Source organism: Ammospiza nelsoni, chromosome 21 (genome assembly GCF_027579445.1).
Source record: "Ammospiza nelsoni isolate bAmmNel1 chromosome 21, bAmmNel1.pri, whole genome shotgun sequence".
NCBI classification, from domain to species: Eukaryota; Metazoa; Chordata; class Aves; order Passeriformes; family Passerellidae; genus Ammospiza; species Ammospiza nelsoni.
The window spans coordinates 11195501-11215740 of NC_080653.1; the positions used below are offsets into that span (position 1 = coordinate 11195501).

The 20240-nt window shown below is 47.8% G+C and overlaps 1 protein-coding gene across 1 annotated transcript; it reads left to right on the plus strand.

Annotated features, from left to right (window-relative positions):
- The first annotated feature begins 11213 nt into the window (after positions 1 to 11213).
- WSB1 (WD repeat and SOCS box containing 1) lies at positions 11214 to 19168 on the plus strand. The gene is made up of 9 exons (XM_059487077.1): positions 11214 to 11334; positions 11844 to 12012; positions 12879 to 13147; positions 14015 to 14146; positions 14557 to 14657; positions 16766 to 16938; positions 17229 to 17342; positions 17456 to 17563; positions 18053 to 19168. Exons 1-9 carry the CDS (start codon positions 11295 to 11297, stop codon positions 18210 to 18212), a joined length of 1266 nt encoding a protein of 421 aa, XP_059343060.1. The 5' UTR covers positions 11214 to 11294; the 3' UTR covers positions 18213 to 19168.
- Positions 19169 to 20240: the final 1072 nt, after the last annotated feature.

Genomic DNA, 20240 nt, shown 5'->3' on the forward strand with positions numbered 1-20240 from the left:
CTTGGGAATGTTAATTTGTTTTCCTTCTGTGTAGACAGAAGCACAAAATAATGTTCTTTCATACCAGAGTCACGTTGAAATTCTGATGATATGAATAAAGACGCAGCTTGAGGTGAGGGCTCTGGAACAGTGGATTTAAAATTGGCAGAAGAACTGGAGAATCAAACGAAATTTCTGTCCCCCCCACTCAGTCAGGGCCTTGATGTGACTCAGAGACTCTTGCTGTTATCACAGCACACAGGAATTATTACCAGCAACAGCAATATCAAATTTATCCTGAGTTAACTTTCCCTGTAAATAATGAGCAATAAAAATCCTGTAATTTGGATTTACAGGACAAGCAGTTCCATTGCATTCCAGCATCAAATCCAGGAATCTGGGTGACAGCAAATTTTTGAAGAGCAGATGTTTTATAAAAAGACAAAAATCAATTGCAAATATTTAATTTAAGGAAAAAACCCAATTAATTGGTTGAAGAATAAGGCTTTGTCCCAGGGAGTAGTGCAAAGGCAGAGAACACAAAACACCGACACCGAAGGTGCAGAGATGAACACAAAACCCCAAGGGTTCAGTGGAGCAGAGCCCTTCCCCAGCAAGGTTTATTAATTCACATTAAACTGAGGGCTGGGTCTCCCTGCTGGGGCAGAGCCGACCCCACTGGGCCCCTGGGCACGTCTCCTTTTCCAGCTGCTTCTGATTTGAGCCCTCAGTGTCCCACAGCAGCCAGGCTGGAATTATCTCCACTGAAGGCAATCCAGCCAAATCTTCACAGGGATCTCTGCGTTCTGCCAAAATCTAAACAATAATAATTCGTGTAGGGGCAGGAAAGGGCTTCAGCTGACTGATATGGTTATGAAAAACATGTCCCTAAATGCCAGAAAGAAATCAGGGTGATATGATTAGATAAGAGAGAAGCATCCTGGGAACTCCTGACTGAGGTAGAAAAGGACAGGCTATTTCTTCCCTTCAAAACGTACCAAACAAAACAAACACTGTTTCTTCCTGCTTCTGGCAGTGCTTTTCCCATTGTAAATCTAAAAGCAAACAAGATTTGCTGCAGTATTCCCAGATTTTAGACACAGGGGGAGAACGGCAATGTTGGAAATTCTCATAGTGTTCCCCCAAACTCCATGAAAAATTCCAGCCAGTACTGGAGACCCATTCTGCTGTCCCCAAAGCCCCACAACAGCTGTTCTATTGATTTTTGTGCCAGAGCCCCCCTGATTGTGCCCTCCCCAGGCAGAGACAGGACAGTCTGTGACTGCCAGCTGGGAATTGTTGGAGAATGAGCCTTTCCAAGTTCCCCAGCTCCTGAGAACTCTGAGGGATGGCACCATTTCTTCTGCAGCTCTTCACAAACTCCCGCTTGTGGATTTTTAAGGACACTTTAGCAAGAGCTTTTTTATGCACTTCCTTAAGCTTCCATGTGAACTAAAATAAGGAATTGCAGCCTAAGGCATCCACAGAGTGTTGTCAGGTTCTGCTGTGAATGCCAATGGCTTTTCCTCACTGAGACTCTCCCAGAGTGGCTGTCAGAGTGGCACTAGTGGTAGGAGTCTCTTGGCACAGGGAAGTCCCTGCCATGTCTCCATTCCCCCTCAGCAGAGGTTTAGAGCCTGCGCAGCCAAGCCATAAAGTGTGAGTTGGAAATTTATCCACGTGGGAAGAGTCCCCCTTGTGAAATTTCCAGCCACGGATGCTTTCAATCCAGCCAAAAACGCCCCTTGAATCACTTCCTTGGAGGTATTCTGGCACTTCTGCTTTTTGCCTGAGCTAGAGGGTGAGGAGGCAGAGGAGAAGATCGAGGCATGCATGGGAAATGACCTGGCCAGGCCTGCAGGAAAACCTCAGGGAGCTCTCAGCTCACCCTTTGTCCTTGCTGGGAGTGAAGGTGCTGATCCTGTGTCACAGATACCATCAGTTAACAGCCCCACCTCCAATAAAGTCCCCTTCAAAGGCAGAAGCTCTGCAGCATTTCCTTCCTTTCTGCTGCATTTACCCTTTCAGATTCAGTTAATTTCATGAACATCACCCACACTGTACCCAGGAGATCTGAGCCTCTCTGGCATATACCTGAACTGGCTCTTGGAGGTGACACTTGGCTTCTTGCCAGAGAATATAGAATTTTTCCTTTCTCACATCTTCTGCTTTCCTTATTTTGTGTTTTTACTCAAATTATTTATTAACCTTTTTTCCTTCTGACTTCCTGAAGGCTGTTTCATCCTTTGATTTTTTTCTCTCCATTCCTTCCCATCCCAGTTTCTCATTTTTACTGGCATTTTCCAAACACTGCAGCAGTGGCTCAAACATGCAGAGTGATACTTTTCAATTTCTATTTATCTGCTTTGGTCCAGAAAGCTCTGCTCTGGAAGCATCCCTCTGTAAGGCACAGGTTTGATACCATTCCTGATGGACGGGGTATCACTGGGGGGGAACCGGGCCAAATCTGCCATCCAAAAATATTTCCTGTTCTTGAGAGAAGCCAAACAAACCAACCTGAGTAAAGGAGGAAGGAAGGGAGGATGGAAAGGATCTGCCAGGTTTTAGTCAGAGGTGATTTAATCTTCCTAGCTCCAAAGCCCTCGAACCCCGCAAATTTAAGGCGGAGCGGGCAGGTCCCGAGCAGAGCCCGGGGCAGGTTCCGAGCAGAACCCGGGCAGGTCCCGAGCAGAGCCCGGGGCAGGTTCCGAGCAGAACCCGGGCAGGTTCCGAGCAGAACCGGGGCAGGTCCCGAGCAGAGCCCGGGGCAGGTTCCGAGCAGAACCCGGGCAGGTCCCGAGCAGAGCCCGGGGCAGGTTCCGAGCAGAACCCGGGCAGGTTCCGAGCAGAACCCGGGGCAGGTCCCGAGCAGAGCCCGGGGCAGGTCCCGAGCAGAACCGGGGCAGGTTCCGAGCAGAACCCGGGCAGGTCCCGAGCAGAGCCCGGGGCAGGTTCCGAGCAGAACCCGGGCAGGTCCCGAGCAGAACCCGGGCAGGTCCCGAGCAGAACCCGGGCAGGTCCCGAGCAGAGCTGCCGCCCCGGGACAGCCGGGACGGCCCGGAGGGAGCTCCCCGCCGTTCGTCCATCAGAGGGCATTAGAGGCCGCTGAAATACCTCGGGTCCGGGCTGCCTGCCGACTGTGAGCTCCTGTTCCGCCGTGAGCTGCGTCACGGACTCACCCCGCACCCGTGGATATACAGCAAAACGCGAAGAAACCTTTTCATTAGAGCAAACTACGGGTTTTCCTTTGTGTTCTCTGCTTCCCAGTTCCTCCCTGACGGCGACAGGATCTGTTGAACAAGAGCAGTGTCAGCAAATGATCTGACTATTAGGGATTCTGTAAAAAACACTCACATCGGAACTTCTATCCCAGAAAGTCCAGTCATCAAGGGATCATTCAAATTGTAGCACGATGTTTCACACAATCAATTCTAAAAGCAAATATTTCTGTTCCAGTAGAAATCTCATTTGGATGCAAAACACCAGGAGTTTAATCCCTGGTACTTGATCTGATAAAAGGAACAGTCTATTATCAGGGCCCCTAAGAGCTCAGATATTCTAATTGCACTTAATGGAACAGTATATTTTCTGAAATGGAGGCTGATGCCTGCACGGCAAAGGGACACAGCCCCGTTAGTGTCTGCCCATTTGCCTGGGAGCTAGAAACAAGCTCTTTGTCGAGTCCCAGTTGAAGTTTGTTTGATCACAATCACTCCCAGTGTACGTGTTCATGTTCTAAAGACTTCAGCAGAATGAGATCATTTTGTGTATCTACTTTTCCCTTCCTTAGTGAGTAATGCCATCCCCACATACAACAGTCATTGCAGAGGTTAAGTCACTTAAATATTGTAAAGCAGTATTTTAATTGTTCTGGATGACTAATCAGTTCAGCCTAGATTAGAACATTGCCCCAAAGGATAATTCGAGGTTATCACTTCCTCTGCCTGACATTTTGTTTCCTTTCTTGTTTATCACACCACAGGGTCAGCAAGAGGAGCTTTCAGCTTGTTCTTAGTCTCTATCTCCTCTGCATCCTACAGTGGTACCACTGCAAGCAACGCAGAACTCTCCTAAAATCACATTAAACGTGTCTCCAGAAAGCCTTCCAGTGCCTGGAGATCAGCTCCCAAAGGCTGCTCAGCACCAAGCAGACCCACCCAAGGAGCCCCAGGGAACGCACATCGCCTGGGGACCCCTGGAATTAAAACCAGTCTCAGTTTGTACAATATGGGACTGGGCCTGACGCTTGTCCCCCTGGCACGGTGTAAAAAAACTGTGCAAGTCCCATTCAGTTCAGAGGCATGATTTCTCAGTCAGATCAGCTGATTTTAGACCATGATCACGCAGTCTGGGAGCCAGGATTTGGGTTCAGTACCACCAGCACACCCATCGGGCATGGCCTTTGTTGGTGGCACCACAGCACTGCTCCTGCCAGTTCACCCTGACCAAGGGGCTGGGGCAGAAATGGGATTTACTGGCACAGCTGGAGTCAGTGCTTAGCAAAGACCTGCAGGTTCACACATGGGACACCTGGACTTTATTTTAACTTACCTTAAACACAGGTGCAGTGCACTGGGGAGAAGAGCCATCAGAGCAGCCTGGCCATCAGAGATTGCCTTCCCTCCTGCTCTGTCTCCTGAAGTACTGAGCTTAGGGGAGGGACTGATGAGGGAAAGGAATTGTCTGATGGAAAGGTAAGTCTTTAAGAATTGGGAAAATGTCAAGACCAGAATTGAATTTTCTACTTCTTAAACAACCTCTGTGTAAGCCTTGTGTCAGCCTGTATGAATTTATGAATATAAAGACTCTTTGTTACTGAAGAGTTTTCCCCAACTGCTGCTCAGTTTCCTCCCCATGACTCATGCCATTAGCTGATGCTGCCCTGTTTAATTGCAACTGCTGCTTAAGCCCACACAAGCTTTTCTAAAATAAAACCTTAAAAAAGCTTACTTGCAGGAGATATCCAGTGGTTTGGATGGATGGTACATGGCAATATCCTTTGGATAAAACATGTCCTGCTTTGCTGGGCTTCTAAATAATGCTGAGCAGCACAGAGGCCTTGGTCATGGTGTCCTTGAGCTGCTGATAAATGGAGCTGGAAACGGGGGATAAAGCTTACCCCAGGGCCATGCTGCTCTTGTGAACACCAGGGTTACATTTGCACTGTCCTGGTGAGCTCCCAGCTGGTATCCACACACAGATCCAGTCCTTGTATTTATTTTTTTAATTCTCTGGCCACATGGGCAATGACAATGTTGAAGACTCACACTGCTGGCCATTTAATAACTGTCCTTGCCCCTGACCCTGACCCTGTAAGGGCTCATTAACCTGCTTTGCATTTTTGGACTCACTGCTCATTGTGGGTGGATTTTGCAGTGCTGCAGGTCCACAGATTCCCCAAATATCAGCATGTGACTCAAAAGCAGCAGTGAAACAAAGGCACCACCTCTGCCTTACTTGCAGTCATAACGGGCATTAAGAAACAGCAAGAAAGCATTCCAGAGCTGCAGAGGACAGGGAAAAATGCCAAGCTCTCTCAGAGTATGCAGTATGACAGGAAAAGCCAGCTCCAACAGAAAGAAAGGCAAGAGGGCAACACTCCCAGGCTCAGTAAGGAAGGAAAGGAGAAGGTTACACCTGTGTAGCACACGAGCTTCCTCCAGCTAAATCGTGCAATGGAATTGCATTTTAAATATTTTCTTGTGTTAAACTGGCAGGATTCAAGTGGTCAATTCATCTTTTACTTCCATATATGGATCTCAAATTAAAAAAAGAAAATTTCACCATTTTTTGGACAGAGTCATGGCCTAACAGCTTTCAAATGCAGCCCAAAAAAGGGCCTGGATTGAGCCATGTGGGAGCAGATTGCCTTACACGTCAGGCCTGGCAGGAATGTGGTCTCTGTCCATGCCTTTAGTTCTCAATAGCCTTTTCCCAGTGACCAGAGCATTCCCAGAGCATTCCCAGTGTTCAGCCAGCCATGAGCTCCTTGTTCTGCAGGTGATCCCTGTGTCCATAGGTCCAGCTCATCCCTCATTTATGACACCTGGCAGAAAGGTTCATTGTGCTCCCCCAAATCCTGCTTTGCTTTAGTGGGGAACCTATTAATCTTACTTGTTACACATCTTGTGTGCAATCTGTGCCTTCAGGAGAACTATAATGAGAGTATAACCAGAAATCTCGTCAGCTTCTTTTGGGAAACATTTACAAACAGACCCAGAGAACCTGGGTCCTACCTGTGTACACACTGCCCACAGACTGCTTGCACAAGGCAATTATTAGCTGCCAACTGCTGCATTTTCAGTGCTAGTGGCAACACTGAGCTTTTACTTTCCATGCTACAGAGGCTGCTGGGATAATGGAGCCCATAATTACATCCAGCCACTCGTTAGAGCTCAAATTACAAAACCGGATTTCTGTGCCAGACCTTCAGGAAGTAAGCCATGGGAGGAATCTCACAAATAACCTGCAATTACGTTAATGCAGAGGGCAGGGCCTTCCCTTAAGAGCTCTCAGACTCGCTGGAGTGACCCTGGCTGGCTGAGAAAGGTGATGCAGGAGGTGAATTACACAGGCACAGCCTCTGCACCCAGGGCTGCTCAGGAACACACATAAAGAAACAAAGCCTGTGCTGTGGTGTGGGGCAGCCAGACACTGGGATCTGTGGTGCTGTGGCTTATTCCTTTACCCTGTGGAATGGGCTGTGCTCTCTTAAGGCACATGCACATGGTCACAGATCCATTTGCAGTATGAGTTTAACTGTGTCTCTTCTAGAGCGGTCTGGCAGCCCCAGAAAGCTGTGAGCAGAGCAGCACTGCACAGGAGTGTGAGGAACAGAGAGCTGGGCTCAGCCAGACCTGAGAGGCCATCACTGAAAGGTACAGCACGGCCAGCTCTGCTGGCAGCTCCCTCCTGTGTGTGTGCACGGGGTGTCCCCTCCAAGGGTGACACCAGCCTTACCTGCACATACGGGGCAAGCACAGCCACCCTTCTCAGGGTACTACAGAAGGGAAGGGTCTGTGTTCTCTCCTCTTACTCCTATTTACAGCATTTTCACAGCCCACAAATGGGGACTAGGAGAAATTTGCTTGTCCAACCTCCACTTTCAAAGAATGTCCATTTCTCTCAGATTCTGCACCTCCTCTGTAGCCCTCTGCCTGCGTTCCCTGTAGCAACAGGGCTGGACACAAGCCACCCAAATATTTTCAAGCTCAGTTCAACACCAGCTCAGGCCCACCTGGAGCTGTTTGATCTGTGAGCAAACACTCTTTATCTATAAGCAACCTGCTCTTTCCCAACTGCCCGCAGCAGGAATGCAGCCTCGGCTGTTTCCAGGCAGAGGCTGTCACACACAGCCCTGCAATTCCCTACAAGCTGACTTCTTCTGTCCTGGCTATTTTATTGAGCTGCTCTACAGAATGTAGGGAGTCTATCCCATTTGTTCTTCCTACTAAACACAACCTGGTTTCCTATAAATTGACTTTATAGATGACTTATTGACATTTACACCCTCCATGCCATTGATTTTCCCTCTGTTTGCACAATCCTGATAGTTCAATGCCAAAGCATTAAAAAAAAAACCAAAAAAACCAACAGCCAAAAATAATCTCTCCCTTCCATCGTGAACATGTTTAGCAGTTTATTACTGCTTGCACCCCAGGTTAGCAGCAACCGCTGTAGAGTTCTGCCATGGGTCAGATATTTTAAAAAAAGGTAAATATTTCATATTAACACAAAAGCATTTGGGTTTGGAACAATTCAGAACATTCTCTGCTGCCTTGTGATCTGTACACTCAGAGCTGGCCAGGACACAGCCCTTTTTCTAACTTGTTATGTGACTGCTTTGAATTCCTCTGGTCTTACACCAGCTTCCCAATCCCAGCCTGTTCTGGCCAATGCCTGATGGGCCCAGGAGAGCTGAGCACCCGGCTCCTCAGCACTTGCAGACCTTCCTTTGCCCCTGCCCTTCTTTAGGACAGCTCAAAACTCTCAGTGTCACTTCAGCCATCTGGGATAAGACCTCTTGTACCCTCAGAGGGTAAATTTAGCACAGATATTTCTGCAAGCAGCTCCCTTACAAGGCACCTGTGGCTGGCTTACAGAGAAGGGATGGTTTGAATCTAAAAGGAATAACCCCAAACTTCTGTCTCTGTTATTTCAGTGCAGCTACTCATCTTGGAAGCACTGAATTCCCCACATACACTGAGCCATCTGCTCTATTTATTATATCCAAAGACGTGCTCCAAAAATTGTAAAATCCCAACGAGACCAAAAAAAACAGAGAAAAAATTCCCATGGTCTGATATTCCATCTGTGCAACTTTTCCACTGCACACTCTTCCAGCAGACCTTTGAAATTAACCCTTAAGTACCAGATGTACATCAATTTAGAATCACCTAAAATTCTTCACAAGAAGCAATGGTAAAGAGATCACAGAGCAATGGACAAAAGGGGAGAAATGACAGCCCAGAATTCCAGGAAGGGAGGCAGCCTTATCTGGTGCCTGTGGGAAAATCACACAGTTATGCTCCTGACTGCTCCATGATGACCCTGAGAAAGTGGCCTCATCCCCCTGTTCCTCCTCCCAGCTGCTGTTTGCCCTGTCTGTTTAGACTGCAAACTTTCCAGGGCCACGGTGGTGCCAACACTGCTCACAGTCAGCAGGCACAAAACAGCACGGAGGGGAAATGGAGCAACAGCTTGGTGCCAGCCCAGCAGCACCTCAGGGCACTGCTGCACAAGGGGGGCAGGAGGCACTCGGGGCCAAAACTGCTGAGAGTTTTGAAAATGTATTCACAGACCAAGAGCTGGCAAAGCCTCGTGTGCAAGGTCCCATGCACTCTAACAGCTCCTTGCAGGGCTGGGCTGTTGCTTTACTTGCATGTTGAGTTTTTAACCCTTCAGCTTGGGGGCAGCTGTCACTTGGACTAGGATCACAGAACCCCAGAATGTCCTGAACTGGAAGGAACCCACAAGGATCATTGAAGTCCAGCTCCTGGCAGCACTTTCCTGTCTCAATCCTCTGCTGCTCACCATTCTCTTCATTGCGAGCCCTTTTCCTTCTCAACCTTCTTTGCCATCTCCTTCTTTCTTCCATTCTGTGTTTTCCTTTCACCTTCTCTTCTGCCTCCATGGCCTGAGGCTGAACTTCCTCCATCCCCAAGAGGTTCTCAAACAGGAGCTTGTGAATAATTAACAGTGTAGACTAAAAATAGCATAATTTTTAATGGCAAGCACTATTGCACAGATGAGCTACCTTGGATTTAAGTGTGACTGGACCTGTTACTAATTTGCCAGGAGTGCTTTATAGAATGACAGCTGTGAGGAGAAGGAACATCACTTGTGGGCCTGAAAAAGACAAGACAAAGCAAAGAAAATGTGTAGAACTGAATTCACCATGTCAGAATACAGGAGTGTGAAACCAGCAGATCCTGGTGCTCCAGCAGCCTGGGGAAAGCTCCATAGCCTGGAACCCTGAAGGTATTTCCAGGACAGGCAAAAAGGACAAAAGCCCCTTCACTTGTGAAAGCTTACTGCAGTGAGCAAAGACTTGATGGAGAAAGACAGCACCAAGTTTGTGAGCTTCCCAGCTGAGCAGCCCTGTGGAGGCTTGGCAGCTGCATCCCTAAAGGAAGATAATGGAAAACCCATAAATCAGCCTGAGCCACCCGCTGCAGGCCCCGGCAGTGTGTGACAGCCTGGATCCCACAGCCACACCTCACCCAGGAAGAACTGAAAAATCACCCTGCATATGCCACTTGCCAGGAAAATAAACACAGCAAGTCCCCAGGAAGGAAAGTGTGGTTTCTTTATCTCCTCAAGTTTAGACTGCATTTCGGACAGATACATTTTACTGAGCAGAGCGGATGAGTTGGCAGCTTGCAGACAGAGCACAGCTTTTCACCCCTCCCTCTCTGGCTTCAGACACAAGGACAAGCCCTTCCAGCCCTGCCCAAACAGAGAAGGTGCTACCAAGGTCCCCAGGACAGCCTGTGACAACAAACAATTCCTAACACGCTTGCAAACCCCTGGGGTTTTACATATCCCTTTCTGCCTTTGTGTCCATAATGCACAAAATGTGGACTGGAGAAAAAGAAGTGAGAAAGGCAGGGTGGTAACACCCCAGTGAAGCTGAGTAAGCCAAAGCTGCAGTTTGCTGGCTGTAAGAGCCCCCAGAGTCAGCAGCATGTGCTGGCTCTGAGCGAAGCTCAAACCCTCCAGAGAATCCTTACGTGAGTCAGCTCAGCTCTGGGCTGGCCTGGCTCAAACATCCACAACCCATGAGCAATTCCAAGCAGCATTTCACAATATTCACTGGCTTCAAGTCTGCCTTGCTCCAAGGAGTTGTCCAGGGATTAGCTGCAGAGAGCTGCTCAGGGCTCTTCCCTCAGCAGGCAGTGGGGGACGGACAGAGCAGGAACAGGATTGTGCTGTTTCAAATAAGTGCTAGGATGTGCTAGGGGAATTTATACAAACCAGCACTAATCCATGCTAGGGCTCACATCACCAAGAACGTGTCGAACTTCTCCCTGCTCCTTTCTTTGACATTGTATCTTTGCATAATTTTAAAAAATGCTTTGCTAGCCCAGCTCACGCTGGGGTAATTCCTGGCTCTTGCTACAGCTGAATAGTTGATCCCATGGCTATTGTAACGTGCCTGCCAGCGAGGCCACTGCTTTGGAATGAAATCACAGTTATTATCTGCAGTTAATTATCCTGCTGCGTGCTTCTCTGGAGTCCATAGGCAGAGCAAGGAAGAGTCACTTCGTTGAGAAGAGGGGCAGAATTTAGATATGCAAAAGGAGAAAAGAGCTAATGGAAGGAGAGAGGGATGTATAGAGATGTTAATACAAAATCACAGAGAGCAAGGGGCTCTCAGGGTGTCTTTCCCCAAGTTCCTTGTGAACAACTTCATTAACAGCAAAATTTTATCACAAACTTGACGCTGCTGGATTTAAATGTTGAACTACACTCATACAGAAAGTAACATTACAGAGCAGGAGACTCCTCCAGCCCCTGAACCAGGGAGGCGCACAGCGGGAGGACGGGGTCGGGCTGCGAACCAGGCCGGGACGGGCAGCGGAGCGGGGCAGGAGCGCGAACGGCTGCGGGCGGGCAGGGCAGGGTCCCGGGAGGCCGAGCAGGGCAGGGCCGAGCCGGGCAGGGCGGGCAGAGCCGCTCCCTCGCAGCCCGGCCCGGCCCCGCTAGCGCTCCGCTCCCCGCCCCGCCCCGCCGCCCGCCGCCGCCATCTTGCCCAGCCCGCGCCCTTCGGTCCCGCTCCGTGGCAGCCCCGCAGCTCCTCAGGCCGCCCGTCCATGGCCAGCTTTCCTCCGAGTGTCAACGAGAAGCTCATCGGTGAGAGGGGGGGCGGGCAGGGGCAGTGCGGCCGGGCTCAGGCTGGGCCCAGGCTCGGGCGCGGGCGGGCGGGCGCTCAGCCCATCCCGCAGCACGGCAGCGCGCTCGGGGCTGCCCGCGGGGAACGGGCGGGATCCCGGCACACGGAGCCGTTCCCGGCACACGGAGCCGTTCCCGGCCGCCGGCCCGTTCTCGCGGCCATGGGCAGGCGCGGGCCTGGCGGCATCGCCCGTACTGTACCGCCTGGGGTATCGCGCACAGCTCGGTCAGCACCGCGTGTCTCCCTGCGGGGGCTCAGCCCTGCTGGGTTATTCGGTGACACCGGGCCCCCTCCCGATGGCGGTAACCGCCGTGAAACAAAGCGGGGTGACGCGCGGGTGCCCGTGCAGCCGGTGCAAGGCGCGGCACGGCTCTCCCCCCCCTCACGGCTCTCCCCCCCTCACGGCTCTCCCCCCCTCACGGCTCTCCCCTCACGGCTCTCCCCTCACGGCTCTCCTCTGTCCCCCCAGCTCGGTCGCGCACGGTAGGAGAGCTCCTGGCCCCCACGTCTCCCTTCGACAAGAAGTGCGGCAGGGAGAACTGGACGGTCGCGTTCGCTCCCGATGGCTCGTACCTGGCGTGGTCACAGGGACATCGCATAGTGAAGCTGGTCCCCTGGGCACAGTGCCTCAACAACTTGTAAGACAAACCGCTATGGCTTTCGGTGCACCTGGAAAACAGGAGATAGCTTCAGATCGATTAAAACGCATGTATTGGTCTTCTAGGCTTTGACACCTTGGGGAGAAATTAATTCCTTAAAATAACAGCTGTTCTTTCTCTTCCTATGTGGCCAGCAAGAGGAACAACTATTGCAACCTCACAAAGCCTGTGGAGGAGTGACTTGTTAATCAATTCACACACTCTAAAATAAGAGGAAGTTTGAATGAAAAGGGAATTTAGAGACGTGGGCAGATCTGGCCCTTTACACTTCCTATCACAACGCTGTTTGGCTTTACCTTTTAGGAATTTACTTAAAGGCAGACCTCTTTCCTTATCATCCTTGTTCGAATGCAAGTGGAGTTCCAAAACACACATTTTATTGACACATGCAGGTTGCATGTTAGCAAAGCTGGTAGCTCACCACTGCAGTTTTGTAGATGGTTATATTTCTCTGACCCATTTTTTCCCTCCTTTTGAGGGTGGTTAATTGTTTTCCATGTGCTGGACACTCAGTAACTCTTTAGCAGAAAATCCTAGAAATTTTGTGGCTCATTTTTTCTGTAAATTGTTCAGAACTGTTCGATTTTAGTAGGTTAAGTTAGTATCTTGCTCTCCATGGAGGTAAAACTGTATACACAGTATAAGTATTATTTTGTGTTGGAAGATTTCCAGGTGCTGGTGGTTTTTATCAGTTACCAGAAAAAGCCACTTTTATAATTTTAAAGTAAAGATGCACCGTTTTGCGCCTCAGAGATGTACATCATGACGCCTCCCAGGTTTCATTAGAAGAAAGGTTTGTTTTTGGCTGCACCTTGTGCTGCAGCGTGCTTTGTGCTGTGTTTCAGCCTGCTGCACGGCACCAAGAATGGCGCGAACGCGGCCGGCACGCGGCTGCCGCGGCAGAACAGCGAGGGCAGCCAGAAGAACAAGCCCTGCGAGCACGTCATCGACTGCGGGGACATCGTGTGGAGCCTGGCCTTCGGCTCCTCGGTGCCCGAGAAGCAGAGCCGCTGCGTCAACATCGAGTGGCACCGCCTCAAGTTCGGGCAGGACCAGCTGCTCCTCGCCACCGGCCTCAACAACGGCCGCATCAAGATCTGGGATGTGTACACGGGTGAGTGCGGAGGAGCTGAGGGCACAGCGGGCATCCTGAGCTCAGGGACACGCGGGGAGCGCCCGGTGCGGCTCCGGGCCTGCCCCAGGGCACCCCAGCACTGCCACCCTGTCCCTCAGAGCCTTGTCCAGATGCTCCGTGTCACGCTCAGGTGCCAGCTCACACTTCTTGCAGTGATAATGTTGGTACACACCTGGAGTTGGTTATAGAATTGTAACTGGGAACTGAACCTTCAATACAAATTCAAAATATTTAAAAAGCATGAGTTCCTGCAACTAGAAGTAACAAGAAACTGCCAAAGGAACAAGAGAGGCACGTCATGCTTTGAGATGTGAGAGATGGAAGATGCAAAATAATTAAATGTGTGCATACATACATTGGTTCTTTACTCAATAGTCTTCCTAGTTTTACCAAGCTTTAAAAGCATGAAATTGTTGGTTTATGTTGATAAGGACCTTTAATTTTTTTAAAAATAAAATGAATGACTTAAAAAGACTGAATCTGAACTTAGGGACTTTCAGTTTTGCTGGTAGCACAGCTGTTTGGTTGGAGAAAACACAGTTAAAAAAAATAATGACTGTTGAGTAATCTGTCCTTGTAAATTGAAGCTTAGAACAGGTATGTTCATCAGAAGACATGTCTTACCTTATTTCTGAGGTTCTAGTATATAGATTTTGTAGCTTTTCCAGGAGTTACCTCTTGATACAGGAGAGTGAAAGGATCCATGTGCTGCTCATTGTAGGGACCATTTCTACAAAGAAAATTGTATCTACATGCAGTAATTTTATATTCAGTACTTGTGTCCATAAAGCATTTTATTTAGGTGCAATAGTCCTCATGTTAAATTGTGGTGTTCTCATGGAACAGGAAAACTCCTCCTTAACCTGATGGACCACACAGAAGTTGTCAGAGATTTAACCTTTGCCCCTGATGGCAGCCTGATTCTCGTGTCTGCGTCCAGAGACAAAACCCTGCGAGTGTGGGACCTGAAAGATGATGGTAATGTCTGGGCTTTATCTGCTCCAGTACCTGAGAGAAGCACCCATGTACTCACCTCTTTTATTGCTCTAGACTCAGTTTAGTCAGGATTGCTTAAAAACTGAGTGTTCGGTTGGTCACTCACTGTGCACTTGGAATTCTTTAGTCACTCACTCTGCAGCCCCTTGGAATTCCTTATCTGTCTGAAGCCTGGAGGCAGAAGCAGGTTTTGGGCTAAGAGTGCATGAAGTGACCTTTCTGAATAGGGACATGGAAGTAGAGGCTGCATCCCAGGGGTTTTATTTCTGTGTAGAATGACTCTGCAAGAAGTTTGGGAAAATAATACAAAATTTTGCAAAGAAATAACTAACTTGGAAAAGATTTCCCATCTGAAAATTAACCAATCCTTACAGCAATGCCTTTCTGTTTAGGAAACATGATGAAGGTGCTGAGAGGCCATCCGAACTGGGTGTATGGCTGTGCATTCTCTCCAGACTCCTCCATCCTCTGTTCTGTTGGAGCTAGTAAAGCAGTATGTGTCAGAGTTTCTTGTTCCTTAATTCTCCTGAATTGTGTGCATAATCATTTTAAATCTAAGTAACATTAAGCTTGTGCTCGGTGTCATGAACTTCTAATGTTTGATGATGATGTGAAAGTGCATGAAATTAAACTGGCAAATGGTGCATTGAGACCCTGATTTGTGAATGGAACTTGCACTGCTTTTAGTTGAGGAGGCTGTGAGTGTGGAGAAATAGGTCTGCACAGGGTCATGGCATAAAACAAAGACCACTAAAGCTGCCAGTGTTAAAAGATACTTAGATTAATGCATAAAACTATTTTGGTTTTGATTTTGTCCTTCCTATTTCGTGCTCAATGACAAAGGCTTCCCAAAGTTGTAGCCGGACAGGGCATCTCCTGCTGAACAAAAACATTTCTCTCCTACCAATGGCAGTAGTACCTGAGAGTTAGAGGGAAGAGGAGCACACTGGTTTTGCTTCCATCCTAATGCTCTGCTAGAGAACTGAAAGCAGTGCAGGTAATGCATGTATGCCATAAGCTACTCCTGGCACTGAAGAGTTAGGGCAGACCAGAAAGGGAGTTCAGCCTGGTTCCAGGGGCTCTGTAGGCAGTGTAGTGCAGCCTCAGAAGCCCAGCTGAGGCACTGGCCATCGCTCCTGTGGGAGTGCTCAGAGGCATTGTCCACAGCGGTGAGCACGGCCGAGCTCTGGGGTTTGGCTCTGTGGTGGAGCAGAGGGGGATGTGTACATTGCTGTCTGGAGGCTGTGTGTTTTCCATAAGCTTCTTGCTTTCCCTGTCACAGGTGGTGGCAGCAATATTGGTGTGATTGAGTTAAGCTGGCACCACTCTGAGGAGCACAGTGGTGTTGGCGGGCAGAGAGTGGCAGCTCTGGCCGCCAGCCCGGCGAGCTGTACCGTCTGTACCGTAGGACGAAGTAACCTTGCCCTCGGCTGCAAGGGGTCCTGTACGTACGCAGGTGCTGCTCCATGTCCACTGTCTGCTTGCTTGCTTGCTTTTTTTTGTTGTTGTTTTTTTTTTTTTTAATAATTTTCACAGCAGTGAAACACACTGACTCCTCAAACTTAGTTTCCAGTTTCATAGAATGTTGGGGTCTCCTTGGAAAAATTAGTGAACTATTAGTGTATAACTGATTGTAAAATGGTTCAGAGATAGGCGGTATGGGAGGCACTCAGGTTGAGTTTGTTTTGGTCAAACATAAATTTGTCCAAGTTGTCAGAATTTAACCTGTGCAGTAAAACTGTCAAGGGTAAAATCAAGGCCACTAGTGAGCTCTTTGAGGGACATAATAGCCTTTGCTAAAGACTTATATTCCTGTAAAACCATGCTGCAGTGCATGGATAGTTCCTATTAAGTCATTCTGCACAGTCCTTGTTTTGATAATATATAATATACAACTGCATGTAAAATACTGTAATATTTCATGAATTCTTACAATACACTGTGCAATTAGTTGGGTAAATTGTAATATTAATGTTGTTTGTTACTGTTGACTTGATTTTAAATGACTAAATTCTTTCTAATAATGTGGTTAGACTTCCCTGTTGTTTTGCCACAGACATAACTTTTGGCTGTGAAAATTCTTTTTGCTTGCAGTATCTGTTTCTCTTCCTAGGCTGACGTTGGTGATCCAAGCAATTGTAAACAAGTGATCTTAAACTCAAAGGGATGCCACTGGAGTAACAATATGTTAACCTTACATTTTCTGTCTGTATATTTCTTAAAATTTTGGTAGTTACTGAAAAGAGGGGACTGTAGAGTTTAACCCTATTTATTTCTGAATATTTTAATAAAATAGTTTTGTAATATATGAATTTCAGTAAGCTACATGGTTAAATTGTTTTGCCTTTATCTTATATTTTGGCTTGTTTTGTTAATAACATTTAACAAATTTGAGTTAGAACTTGCATGTCTGCTTTAATTATTTTTTAAAAAACCTTGATTTTAATCTGAATATGACACTGAGCATATTTCTTAATTGTAGTAATTCATAATACCTGATTTTAGTGTAATCCTAAATAAGACTAGCTATACTTAAAAAACAAATTAAATGCTTCACTGCCTCTCTGAGCAGAGCTATAACATCAGCTGATTTAATTGCAGGTTTTCCTGTGGGATATGGATAAATACTCCATGCTACGGAAACTCGAAGGCCATCACAATGATGTTGTAGCTTGTGAGTTCTCTCCTGATGGAGCGTTACTGGCTACTGCATCTTACGATACTCGAGTCTATCTCTGGGATCCACATATTGGAGTGATCCTTAGGGAGTTTGGGTAAGTAAAGCACTCAAATCTGGGAACTGTCTCCCAGAATGGACTTGGAAATGAGCAGTGGCTGATGGAAGTCGTAAAATGGCAGAGGCTAGAGGTTGTTCTTCCATCTGAGAGTGAATTTACAGGACCGGTATTTTAAGGTTTGAATTACACCGAAGAGCGCGCGGCAGTTCAGTCCCCACTGAATCCGCAGTGAACTGGTCCAACGCTGTTTGTTTGTGAGTGCCCGAGCTCTGCTGTCCTGGCTGTGTCCCCTGTCCCTGAGCGTGTGTCTGTCCGTCTGTCCGCAGGCACCTGTTCCCCCCGCCCACGCCGATCTTCGCGGGCGGCGCCAACGACCGCTGGGTGCGCTCGGTGTGCTTCAGCCACGACGGGCTGCACGTGGCCAGCCTGGCCGATGACAAGTGAGTGTGGGCCTTCTGCCCTGGCACAGGAGCCTCTCAGCACTGTCACAGAAAACGCCTAGCACAGTTAAAAACCCACTCTGATAACTTCCTGTGTTGTCCTTCTCCCTCAGAATGGTGAGGTTCTGGAGAATTGATGAAGAATACCCTGTACAAGTTGCACCTCTGAACAATGGACTCTGCTGTACTTTCTCTACTGATGGCAGTGTTCTGGCTGCAGGGCAAGTACAGACTTCTTTTCCTTTCTAAAATATGAAGGTAACACAAGAGATTGAAAACAGTGGCTCAGTGTTCTGAAAATCTTCAGTTGTGACTTGCAGCCTGGTGCTTCTGACTGGTACTGTTTGTTTAAACATGCCTGGAATAGCAGTAAAATCAATCAGCTGATAAACTCATTTCTTATCTTTAAAAATAAATATGTGAGAGACCCAGAACATGAGGATTGGAAGAAGCCCATCAGATAGCTGAGAGCAGTTGTTGTGTGTTAGGTGGCACAGCAGTAGCTGCTGGGAGATCTGTTCCCTTTGCATAGACAAGTTGCTTATTGTGCTGCTGCAGCTTACAATAGGAACTGGAGTAAATCAGGATCCTGGAGCAGCTGGAACTGAGCACCAGCAAGTCGCCTACCTAGTCATGTGTGTGTGTGAGTTGGTAGCAGGCTGAGCTGGTTCCTGTGGAATAACCTGGAGGCTTTTGTGGGTTTTGTGCAGGACCCAGGATGGCAGCCTGTACTTCTGGGCGACCCCGAGCCAGGTGTCCAGCCTGCAGCACCTGTGTCGCATGGCCATCCGCAGGGTGATGCCCACCAGCCAGGTCAAGAACTTGCCTATCCCGGGCAAAGTGGTGGAGTTCCTTTGTTACCAGATCTGAGTTATTTGAGAAGAAAACAAGCAAACGAAACCAACAACTGGGAGGTGGCCCAGCTGCTGAAACTGGCTACAAACACTTTACAGAATCCTCAAACTGTACAGCCTTTAAGCTTAAAACTCTACAGGTTTTCAAGAGCTATTTAAAGTGATAACCTAAATACTATTTTATCAAAATGCCTGACAGGTAATTTTTTTTACTATTTATAGAAAACACAGTAGAAGTATTCTGGTGTTCTCAATTTTCTAAAATGTAACTGTGAAAACATGTACATATATAGACATAAGCTGCTACATGTTATCAGTGTACCTTTAAAATTGCTTGTATGATTTTTCATGTGTCTCATGTATATATTGCTTTGGTAGAGCCATGATGCATCTGAGCTGTAAGTGGAAGGACAGCTGGTCTGGCACACTGAGGTAGGAAAACTATTGACTTACACAGCAGTTAAGCTTCCTTCTGTACATTGGTTGGGGTGCAGAAAGCTGCCCCCCAGGTCAGACTTTGTGCTAGTTTATTTGTGAGAGGTACAGCTTTGTAGAGAGCAGTGTGTGGGAAAGGGCAGGAGGTTAAAAGGAGTGCAGTGTATCTGATGTAACCCAGGACCATGCCTGAGTCAGCTGAAGGCCTTATGCTCCATAGCAGCAAACCAGGTGAAATTTCAGTATTGGGCAGTGTTAGAGAACTATTTCCTTACATTTCTGAAAATCTGACTACTGTATTTTTGCCTGATACTGTGTCTGTAATGAGAGACATTGCAGACTCAGTTTATTATCCTTTAACCCTATAATATCTGTTTGGGGGTGATTATTGGTTAATGGCCAAAGATAAGCAAAATACTTGGTTTTGCCTTCTGTTATTTATCTGTACCTGCAGATATAAAGAATGTATGCATTGCATAAAATGCCTGATTATATATATTTTTGTTGAATTTTGTATTAAAAACTTGTATAAAAGTTTTTTGGTGTCTCATGTGGTGACTGATTTATCAGCACTGTCTGGCTGCAGCGTTCCAGGCTGAGCTGGTGAGGCCTGGTTTGTGCTCCCTGACAGATGTTTACAGAGCTCTCTAAAGCCATGACAGTGTTATAGGCATGTGTGAGCTGCAAATCTGCCTATTTAAGCCCCTTCATGAGCTGAGCTAAAGGCTAGGCTTGCCATGAGCCTGTTTCTGCAAGATCACAGTTCCAGCCTTGGAACAGCAATAGGGGGGGTCTTGCAGGAGAGCCTTACTGAAAGGTCCCCTCAGGTTGTGTTCACCAAAAGCTCTGATTTATGCAAGTGGAGGAAGAAAACAACATCCCAGCTCCGCCTTTCACCACCTCTGAAAGCTGCTTCTGCCTGCAGGAGTTCCTGTTTGCTCTAACCTTTCTCCCAGGACACAAATAATAGTGTCAGACCAAGTACACAAGCTTTGCTCATTAGTGAGGCTATTTATAATCATGTACCACGTTTACAAGCCTCCTCCTGCCATGGTGGGACACCACAATGTGAGGCCTGATCCCCAGCATCCCCAGCAGGTCCCAGCTGTGAGCACAGCACAGAGCTGGGCCCTTCAGCAGGGTGAGGCACACGGCTCCTCCCAGCTGTGTTCAGTAACCACTGTTGGGGGAAAGGGAACAAGCAAAGGACAACACCATGGAGAAACTTCCTGCTGGCTGAAGCTCCAGTTTTCTCTGGAGTGCTCTGAAAGCTCTATTTTCCACATTCACATATGGCATTTAGTTGAATCATGAGTGAATAACACTGCTAAGTATTGTGTGGGGTTTGTTGTTTCAGTGCTGGATGAGGACTTCCATTGAAGCACTCTAGAAATAGGGTGGATGAATCCTGTGACCTTTTCCTTATATATTACAATAGTCTCATAAAGGACAGGGGTTATGTAAGATCCCATGGGAAATCTGGTAGAGGTGTCAGGCAGAAACTGTTTACCCAAGTAATTATTTCAGATCAGAACCACCTGAGTAAGGCAGGCAGCGGGTTTCTGTGGGATGCTGGCTTCGGCACAAGGACGAGTTTGTTTTATAAACA